At 38.5% G+C, this 24004-nt stretch overlaps 1 protein-coding gene across 2 annotated transcripts in view; it reads right to left on the minus strand.

Moving 5' to 3' along the window:
• The window catches only part of NFKB1 (nuclear factor kappa B subunit 1), a 57072-nt gene that overhangs the window by 17072 nt on the left and 15996 nt on the right, over positions 1 to 24004 (minus strand). Inside the window, exons 4-13 of one of the 2 annotated variants that reach the window (XM_088057154.1) lie at positions 20308 to 20345; positions 17800 to 17898; positions 10676 to 10824; positions 8973 to 9136; positions 8024 to 8182; positions 6326 to 6430; positions 4390 to 4481; positions 3651 to 3789; positions 1094 to 1216; positions 80 to 169 (exon numbers count right to left, since the gene is read on the minus strand). In XM_088057154.1, the coding sequence (XP_087913280.1) occupies positions 80 to 169; positions 1094 to 1216; positions 3651 to 3789; positions 4390 to 4481; positions 6326 to 6430; positions 8024 to 8182; positions 8973 to 9136; positions 10676 to 10824; positions 17800 to 17898; positions 20308 to 20345 (1158 nt within the window). Of the gene's footprint in view, positions 1 to 79; positions 170 to 1093; positions 1217 to 3650; positions 3790 to 4389; positions 4482 to 6325; positions 6431 to 8023; positions 8183 to 8972; positions 9137 to 10675; positions 10825 to 17799; positions 17899 to 20307; positions 20349 to 24004 lie in introns of both variants that reach the window. The other variant, XM_014261844.2, reaches the window with a different exon arrangement.

The raw sequence follows: 24004 nt of genomic DNA on the forward strand, positions 1-24004 counted from the left end.
ACACTTTGGCTCATACTGTAGAAGAAAATACAGGTCAAACTCAATTCAACTGTTGGAAGAAAGACATTTATGGTGTTACCATGTTTCATGCCAGCATTGGACTTTGTTGTGCCAGGATGGAAATGCATCCCTCCAAAAGCAGAGTATCCATATGAAGGAAAACTGAACCCTAAAGAAAGGAAAAAGATTAATAATTAATAAATTACATCCTTAAACAATGAGAACATCATCCAGAAGAACACTGAACTTAATGAACTGAGTTTTTGTTTTCTGCATACCTTCGGCTTTATTCCATCCAATTAATTTTCCAGGCTAAAGGTGAGCTCTCCTCTACCCCTTCAAAAATCCAAAGAAATTCTAGCTGGTTGGCTAGTGACACTCTATCCCAACATCCATAACACCATGCAAATGTAGTATCGTTATATCTTTCCTCTAAAAATCAACTGAGACATCACAAGGTGCCTCTGTGCTTTTGAATCTTTGTGATTACAACACATTTGTATTCTGGTGTTATGCTATACATGTGCTGCCAGCAACACATGTAGCAATTTGAAAACTGCTGCTCTATTCCCTGCTCTAAAAAAAGGGCTGTGGTTCAGGCGACATTTGCTGACCTGTAGGTTTTTAATGCTCCACTGCAAGAATCAAAGCAATGCTCTCATCATCCTGCATATCAGATATACTCTGACTTCAACAGAGCACAGCAGAAAATTTACTAAGGACTATCTCCAATTTTTTAACAGTTCTTTGCACTAACAGGATCAATTTTCCAAATTCCACTCATGGTCCAAGAAACAATTCAGAACCTGTTTAATTTCAGACACACAAAATGATAGTTAACTGAGCTGTCTCATGAATTTCAGTGCCTCCAAGGCCCTAGGAGGCAACAAAGCTTCCAAAGCGGGAAGGCAAATTGGATGATGAAGTGTTTAGAATGAGGAGATGCTTGATTGAATTTAGTAACAGTAGAATAAAGGCAACAGAATAAGCCTAGGAGACAAAATCCTCTTTACATTTTAAAACTCAGCATAAACATCCATCCTGCTCTCAAAGTAGAACCCTTTTCTCTCTTTGCCCAGAACTGCTGCCTTACCAGAGCCAGCACCACCACCTGCCCCTCCATACATGCCACCACCTCCAGTGCCACTGCCTCCACCATAGCCATCAGAGAAGTTTGGCATGAGCTTCTGTCGCTTCCTTTGCACTTCTTCCTTATCTGGGATAGAAGGAACAGAGAGAATAGGGAGTCAGTCTGCTGGTGGCCAGGCACAGCGCAGGGTTTTCATACAGAAAGTGTCACTACAGTTACTAGTTCATAAAAGAAAATGCAGAATGTGGTAGAAGACAACTTTACTCAAGCTCTAAATAGCAGAAAATCTTTGTATATATTGGAGCAGAGAGAATTCCTCTGAGAAACAAGCCAGTGCCAAGTCCCCAGTCAGACCAGCAGCATCGCTTGGACCTGCTTGGCCTCTTCAGTGACATCACTGCCTTTGCTCAGAGTCAGGGGACACATGCGGAGATGTCTTGGGGGACTCAGAGCTTCCTTCAGTAGTGTCTCATGTACTTAGAGCCCTGGAGATCAGCGGTCCTGAAATTCTTCAATGTCTAAGTTAAGTCATGAATCAGCAAAAGTGCTCCAAACCCCACATTTGTTGAAGAAAATTTGACTTCGGGGAATATAAGTACAGGCTCTTCTTCCAAGCAAATCTACTTCAGAAATGGAGCCTTATCAGAGGATCACAAGGCACTTAGGAGTTTCAACAGCGAGAGTACCTGCAGTACCCTTTGAACTTTTGTTTAAGACATGGCAAGAAATGGTGAAAACCATGCTTTCTTGAAATGATTTACTTAAAATACCGTAACAGCCACTAGAACAAAGACAACTTTTTTCAGGCAGGGACATATTACTGTCAAACCATGCTGGGTAGCAGGAGGGGAAAAAAAAAAAAAAGCCTAGATTTATTTTATAGTGTAACTACAAAATAAGACTTAGTCCTCCTGGAAAGCAAAATACAAAGATTTAAAAGGACTATCCCAATGACTAGGGAAAGTGAAATGTCATGACAAGAGCTACAAAAATAGGGATACAAACATTATGTGGGTTAAAATCCAGTAGAACTGTTTAGAAAAGAACAAAATATCATTTGTTGATTAAACCATCTAGTAGTTTTCAACAGCCATAAGACAAAAAAATTTCATGCACAGGCACATCAGTCAGTGCATCAGATGAGACAGCTGAATACATGAGACAGTACACTGACAAAGCCACGTGCATTGTTTCCAGGTACACATGATGTGTAAGTATGTATGCATGCACACATCAGGCATACTCACACTGACGAGGAGAGAAAACTCTAGAGAGCAATCTAGTCAGAGAAACACAAAAAAATCCATACATATGTCTAAATTTGTGGGAACATTTGCAACCAGGGAAAAATATAGTTCCTAAATGGTAATTTTATGATGAGGTTGTATAGGGAATCTGAAAATGCACATGATGTTGAATGAATTTTACTTGATTAAGAGGCACATAAAAGAGGCTTGCTTCAAATCTGGCAACTTGGCTCTGCAGCTGAACACTTCCCTTAACACTTGTGCAAGAGGTTCCTGAAATCATTACCAAGAAGAAATCCTCTGGCAGCTCTGGAAGCTTTTGTGAATTGATGCTTTCTGTTATTTTATTTCAACAGTTGTGAAGTAGACTCACTTGGACCACTATCTCCTCAGCTGTCCTGAGTCTCTCACCACTAATACACATTTATTTTAGAAATTTTGACAGGGAATTTATTTCAATACAGCTCTACCTTAGGCACAGAAAACATTCAAGATTAGAATTCACTAGTATAACCTGCAGGCAGGTAAGCTGCTAAGTAGAAAGATAATCTTAATACAATTAAACACCAATTATGACTTGAGCCTCAAGGCATTTCCATATCATCAACATTATTGGTATTTAAAACCATGACTGCCAATGCCATTCCCATCAAACCTTTCAAATGCAGGCTTCAAAGGGTACAGATCTGCTGATTAGACTTCTTTTCACTGATAATTTAGGAAGCAGGTCCAATACTAACTATTCTACTTCTGCTAAGCAACTAAAATTTTAAACAAGAGACTGAAACAGCACTTTCCCTGCTCTCACAAGAAATGTCTTGAGCTTACTTAACTAGTACAGGCAATTGGAAAATTTGGAAACATCAGTGACATTGGCACAATCTTAAAAGGTAAGAACTGCAAATATGAACCTTTTCCACCAGGCACCAAAGAGGTTTTGGTTTAGGGTTTCATCTGAAAGTACTAACAGTAAAATCTCTTCAGTTATTATTTGGCAGAAACTCAGAGGAAGAGTGCCATCTACTGTATGGACAGGCATGCATACATATAGGGAATCTGCAAGGAACAAGCCTCTCTCGGAAAACACACATGGATTTACTGCCTATCAGTCCTACATCACCACCTACAAAAACCCACTATAAACCTACCACATTGCATATTGACTCTGCCCAAAACAAGGAGGCAAATATATTTTCTAAAAATAACAACTGAAACAAAAAATTCCTCACCCAACCAGTTCTATCTTATTAAAAACATTCCTAGGGACCCTACAGTTTCCACTCCCAATCTATAAAATGGGTTTAATGAGTTACCTTTGATTTCTGGATAGTAGAGAAAAGGCTTTGGTTCGCTTGTTTCTAGATCAGATTTCCTACGCAGTTGTACAAATACAGATGCTGGCTTTGTGATATTGACATCTCGGTACTTGGGTGTTTTGAACACAATAGCAAACTGTGAGGGAAACAAAGATAAGCATATCTATCACAGAGCATGGCTTTTGACAACTTGGCTTTTACATATGAGCTATTTTGAAGGCATTGGTTTAGGGATTGGGTTGCAAAAGTTCAGAGCAAAGGACTGTTACAACAGTAAATTTCCATTTTAGTTTTCAGTTTCATTTCAGAGGCTGATTCCTAAAGCCTTTGGGGAAAGACAGGAAAGACATGCTAAGTGCCACCATATCCCATATGTGACTGCACTATTTGTCTCCTCATCCTTTAGCATCTCTTCTGTGGGTTTCTCAGTGTGTTCACAAAAGCTCTCAGAGCTGTTTATATATCCTATCCCAGTTTACAGGGGGTGCATGTTAAAGCAATGGGGCCTTCTCCTAATTTCCTTGCACTGTATTCCTAGTTACTTAACAGATGTCTTTAAGGAACACTTAAGTTTTTATTATTATTAGGCAGCAACGAACCAAAGAGGAGGTCAGCACAGGATACAGATGCTTTTACATAATTTACAGACTATAATATAATCCTAGTTTACAGAAATGGGAGAATCATTAACAAATGATTCTGTTACTCTGTTTTGTTACTGTGCTCTGTTACTTACCTGTCTGTGTACATCCGTAGGAGAAAAATCTCCAAAGCCTTCCCACATACCACCATTCTCATCCTCTTCATAGAAACGTATTTGAATATCATCTGCAAAGGATGAAATAAACACTCTGGGATGTTTGTGCATTCGTTTAACCTTTGGCTATGATTATTTCAGATAAAAATCACCATGGTTACTTTTTGCCTGGATGTAAATACTACACAATACATCAATTACCTTTATCTGTTTTGTGAAAACAGCAGAAATAACTCATTTTCAACATCAAGTTTACATCAGCCTAATCCAAATGAGTTCACTGCAGTTGCTATTTACCGAGCTGTAAAAAGAGAACTAGGTTCACATCATCTTCCTAATTCTAGGGTTGTAAAACATTCCCGAGGAGCCTTATTTGGAACAAACATGTAAGGAGGGGAGAACTTGAAGCGTGAAATGTAGAAACCACCCTCACTCCTCAAACAGTTTCAGTTCAAAAAACTGTAGCAAAACCTGAAGTGCCACAGTTCAAGTTCCGCTTGCTGCTGGCAGAGTGCCATGGTGGAGCTGCGGCTCAGAGATGTCCGGGGTGTGAGCCAGCAGCATGTCAGCAGGGATCCTTAACCCTCCAAATGGCACAGAAACACGGCATTTGGCTTCTGCTCCTCTAAACAAATTTTCTTTCATTCTCTTTGTATTTATTTATTTATATTTTTAGGAAAAGCATCCCACTAGTAAATTCTTCCACAGCACTCCCAGCTAGAAAAAGTAGAAAAAGCCGACTGATGCAGGACAGGCCTCTGTGGTAGACAGACTGCTTCCCCTGGCCCCCCACCTGCTAGTCTCAAGACTGTGAACCATCACTTCCAGTCCTGCTGTCCTGCATGCTCAAGTTCCTTCAGGCAGGAGATTTCTGAAGGCAGTGAGGTCAGGGGAAACCCCAATCTGGCTGAGGGGAAACCCCACCTCAGGGCTTCCACTGAGTCAGACATTTATTTATTTATTTTGTGCATAAGAGTTATGTTTTATCTCAGTCCTCCTGATGGCAGAGCGTAGATGCACTATTAAAGGAAATTAGTTCTTTCAAAGTCCCAAAAAGCCCCCATAGCTTTATCTCTTCCCTAAGTGGTCAAAGGGCATTTACAAGAAAGAGAGATGGAAAAGGACAGCCTGCACCAACAGAAAATGTCAGTGGTTTTAACAACATGTGCAGAGACCGATTCCAAACAGATGAGAACAGGGCACCCACTCTACCATGTGATCTACACCAGGGTGTCCCAAGTACTTGTAGCTGAAAAATACAAAGGACTCCCATCACTCCCATCTTTTTTCTTTTTACTTAACCTACATATAACCAACCACAGTTAGCCATTATCTTCCAATAAAAAACCAAAAGTATCCTAATCCACACTGCTGAATTCTCACACATTCAAAGCCATGAACAGAGATTGAAAATGAACCTGTGAGAAGTATCTGTTTACACTGAGTAACCTCTACCATAAGCACATACATAAAAATAAAGTTATTAGCAGCAGTGCTGAACACATTAAGCTCCCATCCATGGTTAACAGAGAATACTCATACTTACTCTCTACAATCAGGAAATTAATAATAAATCAGAAATTTTAGAATAATTCAGAGCAGGTGTTAGTTAATGGAGTCAAACATCACCCAGTACTCCCCACTCCCCAAAATTCCAGAAGAAGAAGGGTAGCAACTTGAAAAAAAACAAAGGTGATCACATGGTCTCTCTGGAGGCAAGAGAAGCTGAATTTGCTTTGCAATAGACTTTTGACTTGTTAAATCTCTGGACTGCTTCTTTGACTTCCAGAAAGCCTGAGTGCTTACAAATCCTGCTGCACTATCAGAGTGGGATAACACTAACAACAGCACAGCAGGCTTCATGTGTACTCCAGATGAACACCCTGGTGTGCCTTACAATACTCGTGACTCTTACCTTTCTGAACCTTGTCACAGAGCAGGTAAATTTCTTCCCCTCCCGTCACGCACCCTGCTGTTCTGTCCATTCTTACAATTTTTAGGTTGGAGGCATTGGGAGCTTCTATTGAAAGGGAAGATGAAAAAAAAACTTACTTACTTTTGGTAACAGATTTAGGACTTTAACCAAATCAAGAACAACACACAGAAATGCAATAGAAAGACAAGCTTCCAATACAACCTACCTGAATTTGTCTGCGTTTTTTAAAACATAAGCAAATCAAGGGCTTTTCATATGAAAGACAATCATATCTTCTAAGCACTGACTGAACTACAAAAGAAGGTCCCAGTCATTGCAGCATAATTACTTCACTAGCAAGGTAACCCAGCAGCAAACTGCATCCAGCACCCTGTACTAGTACTCATTTTATGACAACAGGGCCATACAAAAGAATGTAATTTTTTCCTCCCTGGTTTCTGACAGAGTGACACTCACTCTTGAGAGCTGTTTCCTATTTGTCTCTATCTTCAGTGCTTTGCTTTACAATGTGGCTTACTTGAAAGCATGACAGGTTTTGGCCAGTGTACTGGACGGTGATAAAAAAGCCCACCTCCACAGATCCTAGTAGAGACATCAATAGACAACTATTGGTCCTCAACACAGAACTCTCATCTGGGAAGTGAAAGCAGCTGTGACAGGTAAGTTATGCCACCCCAAGTTATGTCTGTCCTGCGAAGGCTTGAATGGTGCCAATGAAGTATTCCAGAAAAACCCCAAACAAAACCCAAGAAAAATCTTCTGAAATTAGCAATCAAGAATTCGCCTTGGGAGATCAGGAACTAGTAACTGACAGAAACATGCATACAAAATGCCCCCTTTGTTTGTCTCTTTAGTTTAGGACAAAATTTTTGACCTCATTACATTTGCCAGCTAACAGCAAGGCACAGACTATAGCAGAACAGTTGCATTTAATACCTTTTGATCTAGACTTTGTCCTTAAAAAGCAATAATATAGACATGACTGGTGCACAAATGGAAAAAAAAAGGTACTTTTTCTGAGTCATTACAGAATGACTATCAAGAACATGGGAATCCACAGCCTTGGAAAGGAAAACTCAGGCAGCAGAAAGGGTTCAAATAAGATGAGTCAGTATAATTTAAAAGTACAGGGGAAAACACAAAGTGAAAAAATTCTCTTAGAAAAAAGACACAGGAATGCTCTAAAAAATACTGACAGATCTAAAGGAAATGGATTGAGAACTCTGGCTGTGTTATTGTTTAAAATACGGATAAGCGGATGGTCTGCAAAACTGAAAGGTGTCAAATTCTCAACAAAGATAGAGGCAAAGTAAGTTTTTTCCTCACACCTCGTGTAACAACGCTTTGTCACAGAGAGCAACTGAAAACTGTAAAATTCAAGCCCTTCTTATGGATATAACAAGATCTTACAAAATCCTTATAATAAAAGTGGCAGGATAAAACATGCTAACAGCAAAATAAAATCTTCCTCTATGGCTTACATCCACCATCTATTAAAACCAGAATGATACTGTATGTACTTGGACAGACATGGGGCTAATCATCCATGGGCTACTTACTTGCTATTCATCAAATACCAGGCAGGCAGGACTAGGTAAGTCTGTATCTACCTGTCATTTCTGTGTGTACAATAGCCTGTCCCTTATTAAAAAAGTAATTAAAGCCAAATATACTTACTGCTGTCATATATCGCATCTGATATAACGGGATCAAGTTTCCGTGTGAAGCTGCCGTTGCTGTCGGGAAGAAAGGCTGTGAACATGAGCCGCACCACACTGAGATCCATTTCCTTGGTCTGCTGTATGGCTGCCTGGCGGATGATTTCTCTCTCCCGTTCTGGAATTGACAGACAGTGGAATTAACACAAAGGGTAGGGCATCCTTAACAAAACAGAGAGAACAAACAAACATCCAAAGGCCTGGATAGTGAGGAAATGTCTTCTGTTACATTTAGCATCCACTGGGTTTTCCCTTTCTAAGTGGAAAGCTGCTGTTCCCTTTCTAAGTGGAGCAGGTGTTCAAATTATACTGCATTCATCTTGCAGTTTGTGCATCAGATCTTATTTAAGTTATATAATTAAAAGACAGACAGAAAATTATTATTTTCTGCTCTCAATTTATAAAGGTTGTGAAAAGGATGAAGGCCACCCCTAAGGACACCAGAATTCCTGGTGTTAAGAGTGGTAAGAAGACAGCTGGCCCCTCTATACAGTATGTAAAAGCAACATAGACCACAGGTTTCACAGCAATATGGGTGAAATGCAGCTGAACAAAACTGTGTTCTCAAAAGAAGGTTCCTAAGTTAATTAAGGATATCATGTCTTGCTGCAATAACGCAAAATTACTCTATTTAAGATCTTATTAAACAGCATAAGAGCAGTGGAATACAGGTGCAGAGGTTGGTACAGGCAGCTGTGGAAGGAAGCTTCTCCATTCTCACGTATGCATTGACAGCAGACTCCTTTCAGATTCCCTAAGCATGGTAACAATGCACCACCTCTTAAAAGCCCATAGACATGGCTGTTGTCCTTCATAAGGCCTTTTCCTAGCTAGGAATCTATGTTTTCAGAAGCTCAGCCTGTTTTTAATAAAAGACCCTTTAAAACCAGACCATCATTTCCACATACCAGTTAGCTGTCTGTCTCCACATCCTTCTGCCTGCAGATAGCCCAGTTCCGGATGCACCAGGAGTCCTGGGTTGTATCCCTTCTTGCAAGCATCTATCATGCGTGTTTCCAGAGTTTCAAACACTTTCTTCTTCGTGACATGAAGTATTCCAAGATTTGCAAATCTGCCAAATTTTGATTGGGAGAAGTATTTTCTTAATGCTTTAGGCCAGACCTGCAGCAGGCAGCCTTCCTCTTACCAGAGGCAGCTACACAACCCAAGTCTACAGAAGGACTCTACAGGCTTACTTAGGCCCTATTAGTGTTTGAGGGAGAATTTTCCACCAAGGAAAATTCAGTCAAGATCACAAAATGGGTAAAACGTGCACCATTATATGACAGCAATCGTATGGGTGCACTTTCATATGGCATAAGTAGTCATCTGTGAGGTTTCAGACTTCCACTGGGAAAGCAACTTACAAAACACTGGAAAATCTGTTAGTCACACTTTGTTTGCTGTGTGTTGGCAATGACATCAGTATGTCATTATGTATGTTTGTTAAGCAGAGCAACTGATCAGAGTCTGCTCCATCTGTTGAAAATGCTTTGGAGAGCGAGCTAAGAAGCTGAAAACAGTGCAGTATTTTCCAAATAAAATGTTTTAAGCAAGGTTCTGGTTATTCTGCAAGACACTTTGGGTGTCTTTTTGAATGAAAATTTCCATAATACAAGGTGTGCTTTTGTAAAAAGCTGCTGGCACATTTAAAAATCAATTAGATTTGTAAGTATAAAAACATGACAATAACTCAATTTTCATGTGGGTCAAGTGAGGACAGGAAAGCTGGTTCTAAACATCTCATGAAAAACAAGACAGGTTAGAAAATGAGCCAAACTTTTCAAGATGAAAAGGAGTATTTGAAATAAAGCTATTTAAATTGATGTACCCGGTAAAGTCAGTGCACTGGGCTTGGACATCAAAAGTTACAGTTTAAAAAAAATCTCTCTCTCCCAACCTTCTCAGCTTTTTAAACTTCATCATCTTCACCAACAAAGACATTCTTGAGATCACAGAACTAAAACTCACAGCCAGCATGAAACCTGATCTAAACTTCAAAACATGGTTGGGAGCTTCAGCTCCATTTACTGATATAAACAATTATTATTTCAAATTAAACAAGAACAGGCCAACTACAATTTCACTACAACCTTTCTGCTTTAAACTTTAGAAGTTTGACTTATACAGTATTTTCACGTTTATACCTGTCCTGCATTAATTTCAAATTTACTAATCATATTTTCTTACTGCTTTTCATTCCATTTCTATTTACAGGTTTCAGTAAAAAGAAAATATTGACCGAAGAGGTAACAAAATGGTAACACTAATTTTAATCCCTTCTCTGATCAAAATTACTTTTACTTGCATTTTAAAGAATGGACTTACCATGGATTTACAATACAAATTTGGACTGCACACCAAGAGATTAAAACTGTACATATTCTAAATAAAAATTAGTTACTTAAATTTATTTAGCTTGCTTAAAGCAAATTCTACAAAGGTGAACAGAAACCAGTAAGTTTTCTATTTATGATACAAAAGAACAAGAGATCAGAGCACAGAGACAAGTGCTCCACAGAGTTGCCTCTTAGTAGTATTTCTGTATTGCTTTTTATAGTCTTGATGCTTCCCCCACAGCTCAGGTTTCCAGAGTAGTCCCCTGACTTACCCTACAACCATGTCCTTAGGTCCTGCGTTAACCGTGCACACTCCGTCTTCGCAGAATTTTCCCACCAAGCTGTGAGCGTGTAAGTGGACATATTTCCCATTAGTTACTAACTGGACAATTACTTTTGCAGGTCCAACATAATTGCAGATCTGTAAATAAATATAAAAAATGTGGGATAGTTTGCTTACTATTTTTAAAATGGAATAAGTAATGATTCCAGGTGAGTATTTTCTGTCAGTTAAGTATAATCAAGTTTACATAGGAGAAATGTGTGTGCATTTCTTCAAGAAATACAAATGGCAAACTAACTGTACCAGATCATCACTTTCTTTTGCAATTAAACCTGACATGCAAATGGCAGAAGTACTGACCAAAAAAGCTAAAGGAAAGCCTCATCTGTTTCTTAAAACATGAATCTCAGTTTTACATTCTGCCCATTCAGTCCACATTGCTCTCCTTAAGTTTCATTCAGTATATTGAATTCACAATAAACACTGTTACCCATTAAGAAGCATAGAGAAAATGTACGTACTAAACTAAAAACTCTGCATTGTTTTGCCCAATCCAGAAAGACTTTTAAAATTATTTTTAAACATTATGATTGTTATAAAACATTTTGGCTACATTACAATGACTCTTCAGGTAGAGATTTTTACAGTGAATAAATTCTATATTAATAGGCATTTTGTTAGTTCAGTGTACTTCATCAACACATACTACCCAGTCCAGTAAATACCTCCCTTAAGTGTACACAAGGGTATGTGTAAAATTCCCACCTAAGATTTTACTGGACTAGAACTATGATAAACTGTGTGCCTTCTTTCACATACCCAATTCTGAAAGCCTACAAAGCCTTTTTTTCCTCTTGCCACAGTTTCTAACCACCATACATTTTTAACAGCTTTTAAATAAAAAACAATGCCTCAAAAACACATCTAAAATTACTAATAACATAACATACTGCTAAGTTATTTGCTTTACATATATTATTCAGAACTTTATTTTCTTTCCTCACTCCAAGGCAGCAATACTCCAAGGCAGTTATGGGTTATGCACCACTTTCAAATTAAGCTGAACATAAAATTACCCCACTTTTTAAAAAGCAAACATTACCTTCTCTTCCAATTCACTTAATTAACCCTTTTATCAATGTTGGGCTTTTCCCCCTCCTCCTCTAATTTTTCTTCTAATTTGCCTTGGGCCAAGTTCTTTGTATTACAGCAGCTTACAGATCTAATCAACCAAGGTATTAAAGGATCACGATAAACATTAAAGTGATGAATCAGTGATGAACTGAATATTTAAGGTTATATTGTTGATAAAATGCTGATAGTGAGGGATTGCCTCGATTTCACCACATTACTGAGTCCTGCTAGCTTCCTTCACTCCAGTTAACCCCTTTCTTGAACCCATTCCATCACAGCTGAAACACTTTGCATATGTACAATGCGTGCCCTCCCTGCCTTCCTATTCACTGCTGAAAGCAAAAAAAATCCCAACTATGAAAAAGTTGTTCCAGAAAAAGCAGGTGTGCAAAAGCCCTCTCCTGATAGTTAACTGCATAATACTGCATAATGTGTGTTTTACGAGTAGCATTTTCTAAAACACAAGACATAGGGTTTTCATGGTTCCCTCCTATTTCCACATTGAAACCTGGACCGAAACAGTACAGAGATGCAGAATAATCACTGCTGGACTATTTCTGTCATTTACCAGCAGGGAGAAAATTCCTATGTACCTTTCACTAAGTCATTTGAAAATAAAAACGACTACATTTGGTGTCACCATCACTGCTACAATTAACTTTTCAAAAAGGTAGCTTCAAAAAAATTATTTTCATTTTACGCCTCACTCAATAAGCTTTTCCTTACTACAAAGTTCCCAGCATACCTGCAGTGCTATATTCACTATGAATAACATCAATGTTCTAGAATCACATCAGAAAAGTTCAAGACAATCCTTCATCAGCTGTAAAAACCACAGTGAAACTGGAGGCAGGACTGCTGCACGTCAAGGACTTTCCAGCCTCTGAAAGCAGAACACAACTGCAGTGGTAACCAGATTTCAATCTACCCCTGTTACTCAGCTCAGCATGATCTTCGCAGTCTCTCTTTCTCAGGGGAAGAACAAAAGGACTTTTAAAATTTTAAAATACCTTATGTAGGTCATAAGGCAAGAAAGGACTACTTTTGTCATCCAGGCTGATGTCCTATGCTGCAAAGGGAACAGAATGTCTCTGAACTGTCTTCTACCTTTATTTCTTATAGACAGACTTTCCTACTTGATTTTGAGTCATTCAGGGTAACTTGGTACCTAAGAAAACAGAGTGGTTAAATATCCTTATGTACCATAAATTAAGTCTGAAGTAACTTTTCAGTGTTCTTGAATGATGCCACAATTTCAGAACAACTTTGAATTAATTCTGGCACTAAAGTATACAAGTAACTATCAGCTTTTCACAGGAACTTAGGAAAACCTGTCAAAGGCCTGAAAAGGTAGAAGGCATGTTACAATGCTGAATAGGGATTATGGTTTTAACACACAAATAGACTCAGCATGAGGGAGAGATAGCATGTGGGTGCTGTATGGCTCAAAATCAGAGCTGTGATCCAAAAAATAGCAACTGAACTTCAAATTAAAATTGAAGGTTAAAAAGAAAAGGAGTTCCTGGGCAGAGTATAGCTGTAACACTTGATTACATCCTGTACTGAAGCGGCAATCAACTGATCTGATAAAGTTAAAAGGCTTCAGGTTTACATTTATCTGCTCTGTTTGAGAAATTTTCCTGAAAGATTAAAAAGACCCTGTGAACTTGAAATTGAGTCAATTTCAAAACAAGAGTAGAAAGTTTTTTCAGTTATTTCATGTCCTGCAATCCAGATCCCAGCCAATTTTTATAAGTTCCAAAACCTTACAAAAACTTTATAAGAACATTTTCATACTTCAAAGATGTTTTTTCCAGTTACTCTTACTGAGCAAGAAACGAAACCAATTGGTCAACAAAGGAGCAAATGATGGAAAAGACCATGTCAAACCTACAACACCAGCATTACAAAAGCACCTAGTTTTCTTTCCAATCCCTTTGCTAGAGCAACTGCAGCCCTGCCTATCCTTTAGAGTGTGACTACTGCTGTCCTCAATACACATGAACAAGAAGTGTTCCAAAGATCAGGTATCACTGACTCTTTATAAACAGCCTGTTTTTACAAAGCACTATCTCTTTTTCAGTTGGTAATTAAAGACAAAATATTTCTGATGTGGTACAAATTGTGTAGGCAACTGAATTCTTACTTAGTAGTCTTAAGAAAATTAAGTAATTTAAACCAATGGGAGCTGAAGATCTGATCCTCTGACTGTGAGGTCACTCTAATGACAAAAATACGGAGCTAGGTGCTTTGCTTTACAAGCCCAACTAAAGCGATTCAGTGCCTCCTACTCAGCCAAATCAACCTTACCAGTAAAAAACTCAGATCTCACAGAATTTAGTTTTGGCTGAATTTGATTCAGTACAGATTTTAAGAGGGATAAAGATTTATACCAAAAAGTCTGCTTAATCCTTGTCTCATGTTTATTCCTTAATTCAGCTGATAGGTAATTTTTTAACTTTTAATTCCTATGGGGGGACATGGGGGAAAGCAAATAAATATGTTCCTTTTGTCACCAAGGCTTATCAGCAAAGTAACTTGACTAATTTTCCAGAAATTCTCCTCCTGAACTCAAAGTAAACATGCTGAAATCCTTGATTTCAAGAACTCTTATCCCCAAACCAAGGTATAACTTGGGATAGCCCCCGGACACAACTGGCTGGGCAGTCCTGTCGCTGTGCCTGGGCTCAGGGCTAACTGGTGTGCTGCTTCAATCAACAAGCCAAAGTGTTCCATGCCCAAACTCTTGTGCAAAGAGATGGTGCTCCTTAGCTCAGGCACACCTCTGAACTCCAGGCTGGAGCTCATTTACATCCAGCTCACAAAGAACACTGAACTAGAGATTGCAGCCACCCACATAGATTTGCCCCCAAGGAAATGAAAATTCAGGACATTTCCTTCACTCCACTGTTTTCAGCGAGTTCTTGTCACACCTAAAACTGGATCAAGCACTTCAGCGTAAAACAGATCTGCCCACACTAACAGATCAGGACACACAAACGTGTAAAGCCAGTGGAAATTTTCTGCGTGAGTTTTTTCAGCTTTTCAAATTCAGAATTTCAAATTACAAATAAAAAAATTTAGATAGTTAAATATGCTGGTGATTGATACAGACTTTGCTGTTTTATCCTTTCTTTTTATACTACTGATTGCTTTTTCCCCTGGACAAAATAGTAATGATGTATAAGCAGCTCAGCAGTTTTGATTTGAATTGTTCTAGACAGTAAAATCTTTCAGCGTTGTGTTACTTACACTAAGTGGATGAAAATGAAATTTAAATGAAGAATTTTAGGTTGCAATCATGAAACATAACTTCATTGTAACATTTATTACCTACAACTTCTCTGCTCTCTATAATGACATGCAAAGTTATGTAGAATCCTTTGAATATGCAAGATGTTTTCTACATATTAGGATTAGCAAAGACAGGGCTAAACAAAGGAACATAATTCCACATATCATTAAGATAAATTAATCCCATTTTTGATATTATAGAAAAATATACACTGTGCTCTAGACTCCCTTAGTCAGGACTGTTCTGTTAAAGGTTTTACATCAATTCCACCTTGCTGGCCAGTGCAGATTTGTTTCAAGTGTAACGACTGGCATTGCAGAACTGCTACAATAACTCCTGACCTACACCATCTACTAATACACTATACAAGAAGAGGTTAAACATGTAATTAAACACCAAAACATTTTACTTAGAGACATAGCAATGTCTTCAACACTCCAGCCTTTATGTGAGAGATATGCCTTGAAGTGTTTCAGCTAAATTACAAATTAGTGAAAGTGCAGGGAGGAAAAAAAAGAAGGGTAAAATGGAATAGTCCACATTATGCAAGAGGTCACACCCCATAAATGTGTTTTCTTTTGGCCTCCAATATGTAATCCTATGGAAACAGAATAGGGAGACTGCAATGGCTTTTTGTGCACTGAGGATGTCTATTTTTCAGGGCATCCCATTGTAGCTACTAGTAAATTTTGAGACAGTTGGCCAAGCTTGAAGCAGATCCCAATGTGAGCTGCAGTGACCACACCATGGCCAAGAGTTTTAAGATCTGTCACAAAACTTCCTTTTTTTTCAGTATAGCCAAAGCTCATGCCACTGTCCTTTCACTACACTGTGATAACTAATGTAGGTTTTATAATGAAAACAGTCACAAGAGTAGGAAAAAAATCCACCAAAAAATCAAAACAAAACAGAAAAAAAGCCCCCAACACAACAAAAAATTGCAGTTTTCAATTGTGCTCCCCTCAGTTATGACAAAGCTGAGCACATTCTGACAAAACACAGAAGACTTACAGGAAAACGTGTGAAACACTTCTCTCTTTACTGGCACCACTTGAATCAAGAACAGGCACTAACAAGCAATGGCCTTGAGGAATTTACTTGTATTCCCTTGCCAGCCTCTCCCAGCAGGTGCTGCCATGTGGGGATTTGTACTAGGAAAGAAAGCCCAGATGCACACAGTAGGATGGCAGGGAAGGGAAGGGATGTGTGTGTGTGTATATGTAAGCTCTAGATGAAATTAAAAAGTGATGATCAATGAAATTAGAACATTTAATGGAAAGCCAAAGATCATTCTGCTTTCTAGTTTACCCAAGGAGAAATTCCATTTCCTGTATAACTCCTTGTCATGCTATTGTGTGACCTACTACACCTTTATTAAGTATCATTTGTGTTATCATCATTACAGATTGAATTGGAATCCAAAGACCTGGCTCAACCGAAGTGAATTATTTTATATCTGAACATACCAGTGAAATTTCATTAATTGGTTCATCATTACTGTCAAAATAGGAAACAGAAAAGTAAGGAGATTATTTGCCTGGGCTAGAAAGTTTTCCTAAGGGTTTTGCAAGGCTATATGAAATCAGCTTTCCCAGTGGCTTCTCAATTCACAAAGCTAACAGCCTAGGCTACCTCAGTCAGTGCTGATTATTTTCCATTATGTTATGCTTATACTGATTCATTAGGAGATGTAACTGTTCCAAACTCTAGCCTTTCCCAAGATGAACTACACACAGACTGAGGAGAACGACCAGGAGTGGCACACACCAAGGCAGAGGTTTATTGCTTGCCACTTTTCCCTCCCCTTCTTTCCCCATAAAGGAGTAAGAGAGCACCAGAATTAGAATACATTAAGAATTAGAATACATTAACCCTGTTCCTCATGAGAATTTGCAGTGCAACAGTTCAAAGATGTAATGCAATAACAAGACCAAGGCTTGTATTTAAGTTAAAAAGAATACTGAAAAGACACAGAGTAGCTTTTCCAGACTCCACAGGAAAAAAAAAAAATTGCTGCAAGAACCATAGGCAAAGACAGCTCTCCAATCCCAGAATGATTAATCACTTTTCTAATCTGCATACCGTGCCTCCATAGAACATTTCTTTGATTACCATATTTGAAATTTTTTCCAGGGGGGAAAAAATAACCCACAAAAAAAGTTCAGTGAACACCTGAACATAACACTGTTCCTATTAAAATGAGAAGTTCTACATTGACTTTAAAGGAATTATGTTCCTAGGAATGGAGTACCCAAGAGATATTGAATAAAGAGTAGTATGAACAGCAAACAAAGGAAAACTTGGTAAATAGGATCCTAGAGTGAAGTGGAATAACTAAGCAGACTCATGCTTTGCAATGGAAATGGAGCAACTGAGCAGCTGAAGCCTCACTAAAAGTGCATCTTAAGGAAGAGCTCCATTAGTCTGCACAATGCCAGTGAGGTAGGAGGTACAGATAAGTTACTGCTCAACTGCTGGCAGATAAAAAAGGTGACAAAACAAACCCACGTATCTTAGGACATTTTATTTTCAAAATCAATTTGAACATTGGGATTGAAATGTAGCCTGTCCTGAGCAACTTCATACAAATTTATGTTGCTATGCAGTAAGGTGCTATTCACATACATATGATGACACTTGCAGTGACTTCATAAAATTAATGCTTTATTAAGTAAAGTCCTTACTTTGACCTGAGGGTATGATTTTTTGTTCTTTTCACTAGAAGCACCAGGAAGTCCACCATGCGAAGGCCCTTCACATACGTATCGGAAACGAAATCCCCTCTGTAGAATAAAGGAAAAGAAACTTGAAAGCTGTACAGAAACAAAACTAAAAGAGAAATAGCACACATGAAGATGAGCATGCACACCCACAAACAAGACTCACCCAAATGGAAAAGTTACAATTGTTCATCTGTGAAATGCTTAGTGCTGGTTAACAAAGCATCACTGAACTGTAGCCTATTGAACTTGTAGGTGGGAGAACCTGTCCTATTCTCACTTTAACACACAGCAGCAATCTCATCTTTTTTTTTTTTATTGTTAAGATATTTTCAAACAGCGAACTATTTATACACTTAAAATAGGATAAAAATTCTCATGAGAATGCAAGAGCAGATACCCTCTCCCAAGACTGCTGCTAAGTAGACAAAATGAAACAAATAATAAGGAAGTCCAAAGCATAAAGGAAAGTAGAGGGATGAAACAGAAACACTTCCCCCTTCTGGGAAAAATGCATGAAAGCTGTATCTCTGAGTGAAATCCAGAAACAGCACAAAAGCTTCAGGGGACTCTGGCTGATTTTCATCTCAGCTACATAAATAGACATCTAAATATACTTCAGACAACTGCAGCATATTGAAAACCAGTCCAGAGCACAGCTCTCCATTGACTCCATTGATGAACATCCCCTTTATTTTACACGGCGATCCATAAAGCACGAAAGATGCAACTCTGAAGCAAAGGTGTCTGGTAACTCAAATTCTACTTAATAATATATAATATGTGGTCCTCAATCTTGCTTTCAGACCTACTCTCCAGTCCTCCAATTTCTGACAAAATCCCCATTTTATATAGGGCTCCCAATAGCACCAGTTAGTGTTGTAGCTTTTCCAAGAATCATTCAGCTTCTTTCTAGTAGTAGACAACTCTGAATTCAAAGTCTGTATTAGCTGAAAGTGAACAACATGCCTTAAAATTACTCCATAAGCAGTAGCTTCAATACCTATCTCACCAGAGACTTTTCAGGCTAAGAACTTGTTTACCAAGCAAATGTAAACTTTTATGACTTTTATTCTGACCTGACCCATTGCCTTCCTAAGGTGAACTGGGTGACCCAGAGTACTGTGCGTGAAGTGCCCAGCTATGATGAGCTTGAACTCAAGCTGATCAAAAGGCAAATCAACCTCTGCAGTCAGGACACATCGCTCTGCTGATGGATCACCCTCATCACCCTGCTGTAAACCCCTGCCCAGCTTGCCACATGGATACACCACGAGAGGAGCCACTTGCTGAGAAGTCACACATGGAAACAATGGTTTCTCCTTAGCGACTGTGCACTGCAGGCCCCACCATGCAAAGACATGGCCTGATTTGGGATGAACTTAAAACAATGAGGAAGATACAGCATATTCTTCCAAGAGTTCACAGTACCCTGCTGTTTCACTTAGATGCGATGAAGAGTCCTATTCCTGGAGGGATGCTCAAGCACAAAAATGTCTTTGGTGTGTGATTGAAACCAATGTTCTCCACCGCCTCCTGCCAGGAAGACTGGATTGCAGTATGCTTCTGCAGAAGACCAAGAGGAGGATAGGACAGCTTTTAGCCACTGTCTTCCCCTGTTTACTGAACAGCTCTGTAAAGTAGGATTTTATGCAATTCACTGGGACAGACAGGAAAGGCACCTCCATACTGTAACAGCTTCAGGAAGAATCCTTGTAACTGCTGGTGCCACCAGTCAAAGGGGAACAATACCCAGGCACACTTCAGTGCAATCTTTACCCAGCAATTACTTTGTACATCACTTGCATGAAAACTAACCACTGCACTGAAATGACTTCTCTGCTGTCAGAGGAGCATAGGTCAGTGTTTGCTACATAACAGAAAAAGAAGTTTCATTCAAGTACTTATCTTCATTTTTCCTTGATTATTCAAAACAGACAACCATAACAAAAAGAATCTCAAAGGACAGCTGCGTTTCTTTACAACAACAAAACACAAGTCAGAAGTTCCTGTAACTTGGGAATTAAGTGTTTTTACTTTTAACTTCTTGTGTTTCAGAAACTATGAAACAAATCCTAAAAATCTTCCATATTTGATCTACTAGTTTATGTTTCCAAATACTGGGGTACTGTGACAATCACTTCTAAGATGAAGACTGTGTACTTCATGTATACTTCATGTATACTGTATACATGTATACTAGAAAGGCATATTTTTTAAAACCCTTAGGGTTTTTTGTATTATGACACTTCCAGAGAGAGATAAAGACGAAAACTTTATAAATATTTTCCTGAATAAAACAGGAAATGCTTACAAGAGTAAGAGTTAAAACTCCTCATGTTCAAGTGCTGCATTTGTTCTGAGAGGTCAGAGTTTTCTGTGCTCTTTTTTATTTAAGTAATAAGTTTATTCAAAGCTGAATGCAGTAATATAGCTACCTCAGACATTTTCAAAATGTAATCTTGTACTTACCTGTTTTGGCTGTTCTATGATTTGAAGATATGGTCCATCTGCTAACATAAAATAAAGAAAGAAAAGTATTAATAGAAACTATTTCTATTACTATAATTAATATATCAGTTGTAGGGGTAAGATTATGTTCTTGAATGACTTGAGATAAAATTTTTGAAAGCATCTAAGTCTCTTCAGAACTTAAATTTCAATAAATTATTTAATCACTTGGCAGTCTGTCATTCCCAACTAAAGACCAGTGGAATAAGAATAGAAAGATTAAGTCAAAAAAGTTAATTTTAGCTCAGAGAGTCTAAATGGGCAACTGATCACTCAGTTAAAACTTGCAATGGTGAATAAGAACAGGATCTTCCCCTTGCCACTGACAGCAGTCTGGTTTCTTGAGCTAAGGTTAACTTTTGTATTTAAACCCCTTGGGCTCTAGAGACTATACTACCAACTTTTGGTCCTAGGGCTTCCTACGGAATAGGTGCTTTTGAAAGTCAAGGAACAGCCAATGGGAAGCTCTGAGGCATGGGAATACAGAAGGAATTCAAGCTGTCTCAACATGCCCAAACAGTCAGAACTGCTTTTAAAAAAATCCTGGAATTGAGAAGACTAAACAATTTACATTCTTTTAGTAATTGCAGGTACATTTTTAAATACAGTGTTCATTTTAAAATGAACATTTTAAAGTACATTTTAAATACAGCTGAGCATCTAAAAACACTGAATACACTCAATTTGACTACAAATACAGACTATATTGATCCATCTTGAGCACGGTGCCAATACATAGGATTATGTTCTATTAAAATTCTATTTGTATCTTTCAAAGAAGGCTTCATTAAACAACTTTCAGTCTTGTACAGTGGCTAACTTCCTATTACAAACCTCAGGCAAAATTCACCAGTTTATATAGCTTTTGAGTAGGCCCCAAATCCAATGAGAATTCAGTGCCGCCAGAGTTAAGCATTCATCACCTGATCAAAGCTTAGCTCTAACTCTGATAATTTAGATTATTTGCATTAAAAAGGAAAACTCTCTGGGTGGATGGCTGTGAAATACCTCTTAAAATGCAAGCCACTCTCAAAATGACCATTCCAAGAGCTATGATTTATTCCTCCTCTCTTCCTAAGCAGTCAGGATGATTTGTATTTCAATGCTAAAAGATCAGTTGCTTTCAAAGTAGACCCCAAATGACAGCTTCACTGGGAAGACCTACATAATATTTTTCCAGCCATATTCCTGTTGGAATTCTGTAACATCACTTCTACTCCATTACAGGTATTAATGCTAAGGAATCAAGCACAGGTCTTTACTGAACAAGCGTCTCTCAACATGGAAGTTTTAATAAATACACAATAGATGAAATTAGTATTCTGCTGCTGCAGTTAGCTGACTCAGCAACTGAACTAACTTCATCTTGAAGTTATATTGCAAATGTCAGTCACAACAATTTCACATTTAAAGATAAATTATTTCCCAAGTCCATCAATTGTACTTTTCTTTAAAAGTAAGTGCTACTTGAACTCATGAAAAATTATTGCCTCAAGACCACATCATCTTGCATTACAAAGCAGGAAAACCAGTTTGGATTTCAGAAACTTTAAAAGATGTAGAGTAAAATTTAGCTTTGGCCTTGTGTTTCAGTTTTTGTCTGTAAGAGAGTCAAGATGAGGTGAGTTGAGTTAAAGCAATACATCAGCACTTAAATTTAAGACCTCTCTTCACAGACCTCTAATCCTCCTCATGCTTTAGACACCTGAAAATTTATACTTTAACAATCCAGAAGCCATGTGTTTTCTGGGCATTGGCAGAAATAATGCACCTGAAATAATACAACAGTGTGTAGTTCAACTTTCAACCAAGCCTCCAGGGCATGATCTACCAAACAACTTTCTTTGGCTCTTCTCCTCTTAGGAATTCATTTTCAAGACATGTGTGTTGGGTTAGCATAAAATACTACTGCTTTCTCTCAAACATTAGCCAGAAAAGGAAGCGTTTTTATCCAATGGCTAAATGGTTGGAAAAGTTCCCCAGGACACATCAGACCCAAGTTCCAGCTTTTCCTCAGCACAAGGAAATTCAAACTCCTAAGAGAGGAATAGATATGCACTGAAAAACTAAAGGAAAATGCTTCATACCACTGAAATGGCATTTGAAATGGCATACCACCTTGCATGGCATTTGTGAAAACCCAGGAAAATTGAAAACTTAGGACTGTGGTTATTCTGACCTCTTGGAAAAAAAGTTTCTAAAAAGCATACAAATATGCTGATAAAAAAATCAAAATGTTTTATACATCATCACTAGTAAAGTGCAGAAAAGATGAAGTGTAAAAGTACAAAGCTAAATTAGATATCTGTTATCATTAACCCACATTATACAAATCATATAGCAATGCATTTAGAACAGTTTTTTGAGGTCTTACTTTAACCTTTGGGTTCCATGACTGAAGATTTTCCTTTTTTTCTTTAACAGTGACTAAGTAATTCTCTGGTACAGCATCTGAACCAGACTGAAATAACAGTACAGAGAAGGGCATTCTAAGGCAAAGCACATAAAAATATCTGAAATGCTACTTAAAAATAAACCAGCAATGTTCAAGAAAACATCCAGACATAAATGGCATATTATTTTGATTATAAAAAGGATTTTACTTAGTGAAAGATCTCATATAGCTGTTTTTACTGAACTCTAAATACTTCCCAGAGGCACATTACACAGCCTAACATTGGCTATGTGTGGTTCATTCTTTCTCTTATCCTTTCCCATGGGGAAAACACATTTAGTGTTTTGCACACAGAAGTTTTTAATATTTTGTTTCTATTAGTAGGCATGTCTTTGTCTAAGCAGACAAAGAGCAAGAACCTGCAGATGAACACCTTGTAAGAGGAACTAACAATAAGGAGGTTTGTGATGATCCTTTGTTCCCACCTGGAAGGTGCTTGCTTCAAGTCCTCGTTTAAGGAGGAACCCCTTTTTGAATGCTAAACAGCCACAAGAAGGACTTAATGCATAACTTACGTTCTACTTTTGCCTGCAGAGAGCCTGGAGGACACAGTCATGGAGCTGCCTCTACACAGGCATGGCTCTCATGGTGCCAAGAGCCAGGTTTTGACAGGAGCACTCCTCACACTTTGCCTGGCACTGCTACAGCTGGGAGGCCAAGAACTGCAACTACAACATGCGATCCTCCAGCCTGGAGGGGCTTTGATGCAGACTGCCACATCCTGGCCATGCTTCAGGGCTTCTTTTTCTGTCTTCTCGCCTCGGTTGCCACAGACTGACTCGCAAGCCACTCCAGTCTGAGTCACAGTCCCACTTCCCCACGTCTTCTTCAACTGCCAAGTTTCTTCATTTTCCTTCCTGCCTGAGTCAGAGGCCCTCCTGCCCCTTGATACTCCTACAACTTGCATTCTTTCTTCCTCTTGACAGGCCTCACCCTACACATACACACACACACACACATGCACACTTCCAAGGAGCACCCATCTTAGGCTCCCCCTTGATTCCTTCTTCCCACCATAGCAAAATCAAGGAAAAACAGGTTGCCAGGCTTGCAGGGATATCCCTGCAAGCCTGGCAACCCAGCTCTTCAGTGTTCAAAGCATGATGTTTAAAGCAAATGGCACATGAGACTTTGCTTAACTTCTTCCCTTGGTTCACTCTTTCAAACAAGAGCGCAGAATATCTAAAAAGAACACAAGAAACT

This window comes from Pseudopodoces humilis, chromosome 6 (assembly GCF_049639895.1).
Source record: "Pseudopodoces humilis isolate 2021_Gansu_Grassland_sample_001 chromosome 6, ASM4963989v1, whole genome shotgun sequence".
In the NCBI taxonomy this organism is placed as follows: domain Eukaryota; kingdom Metazoa; phylum Chordata; class Aves; order Passeriformes; family Paridae; genus Pseudopodoces; species Pseudopodoces humilis.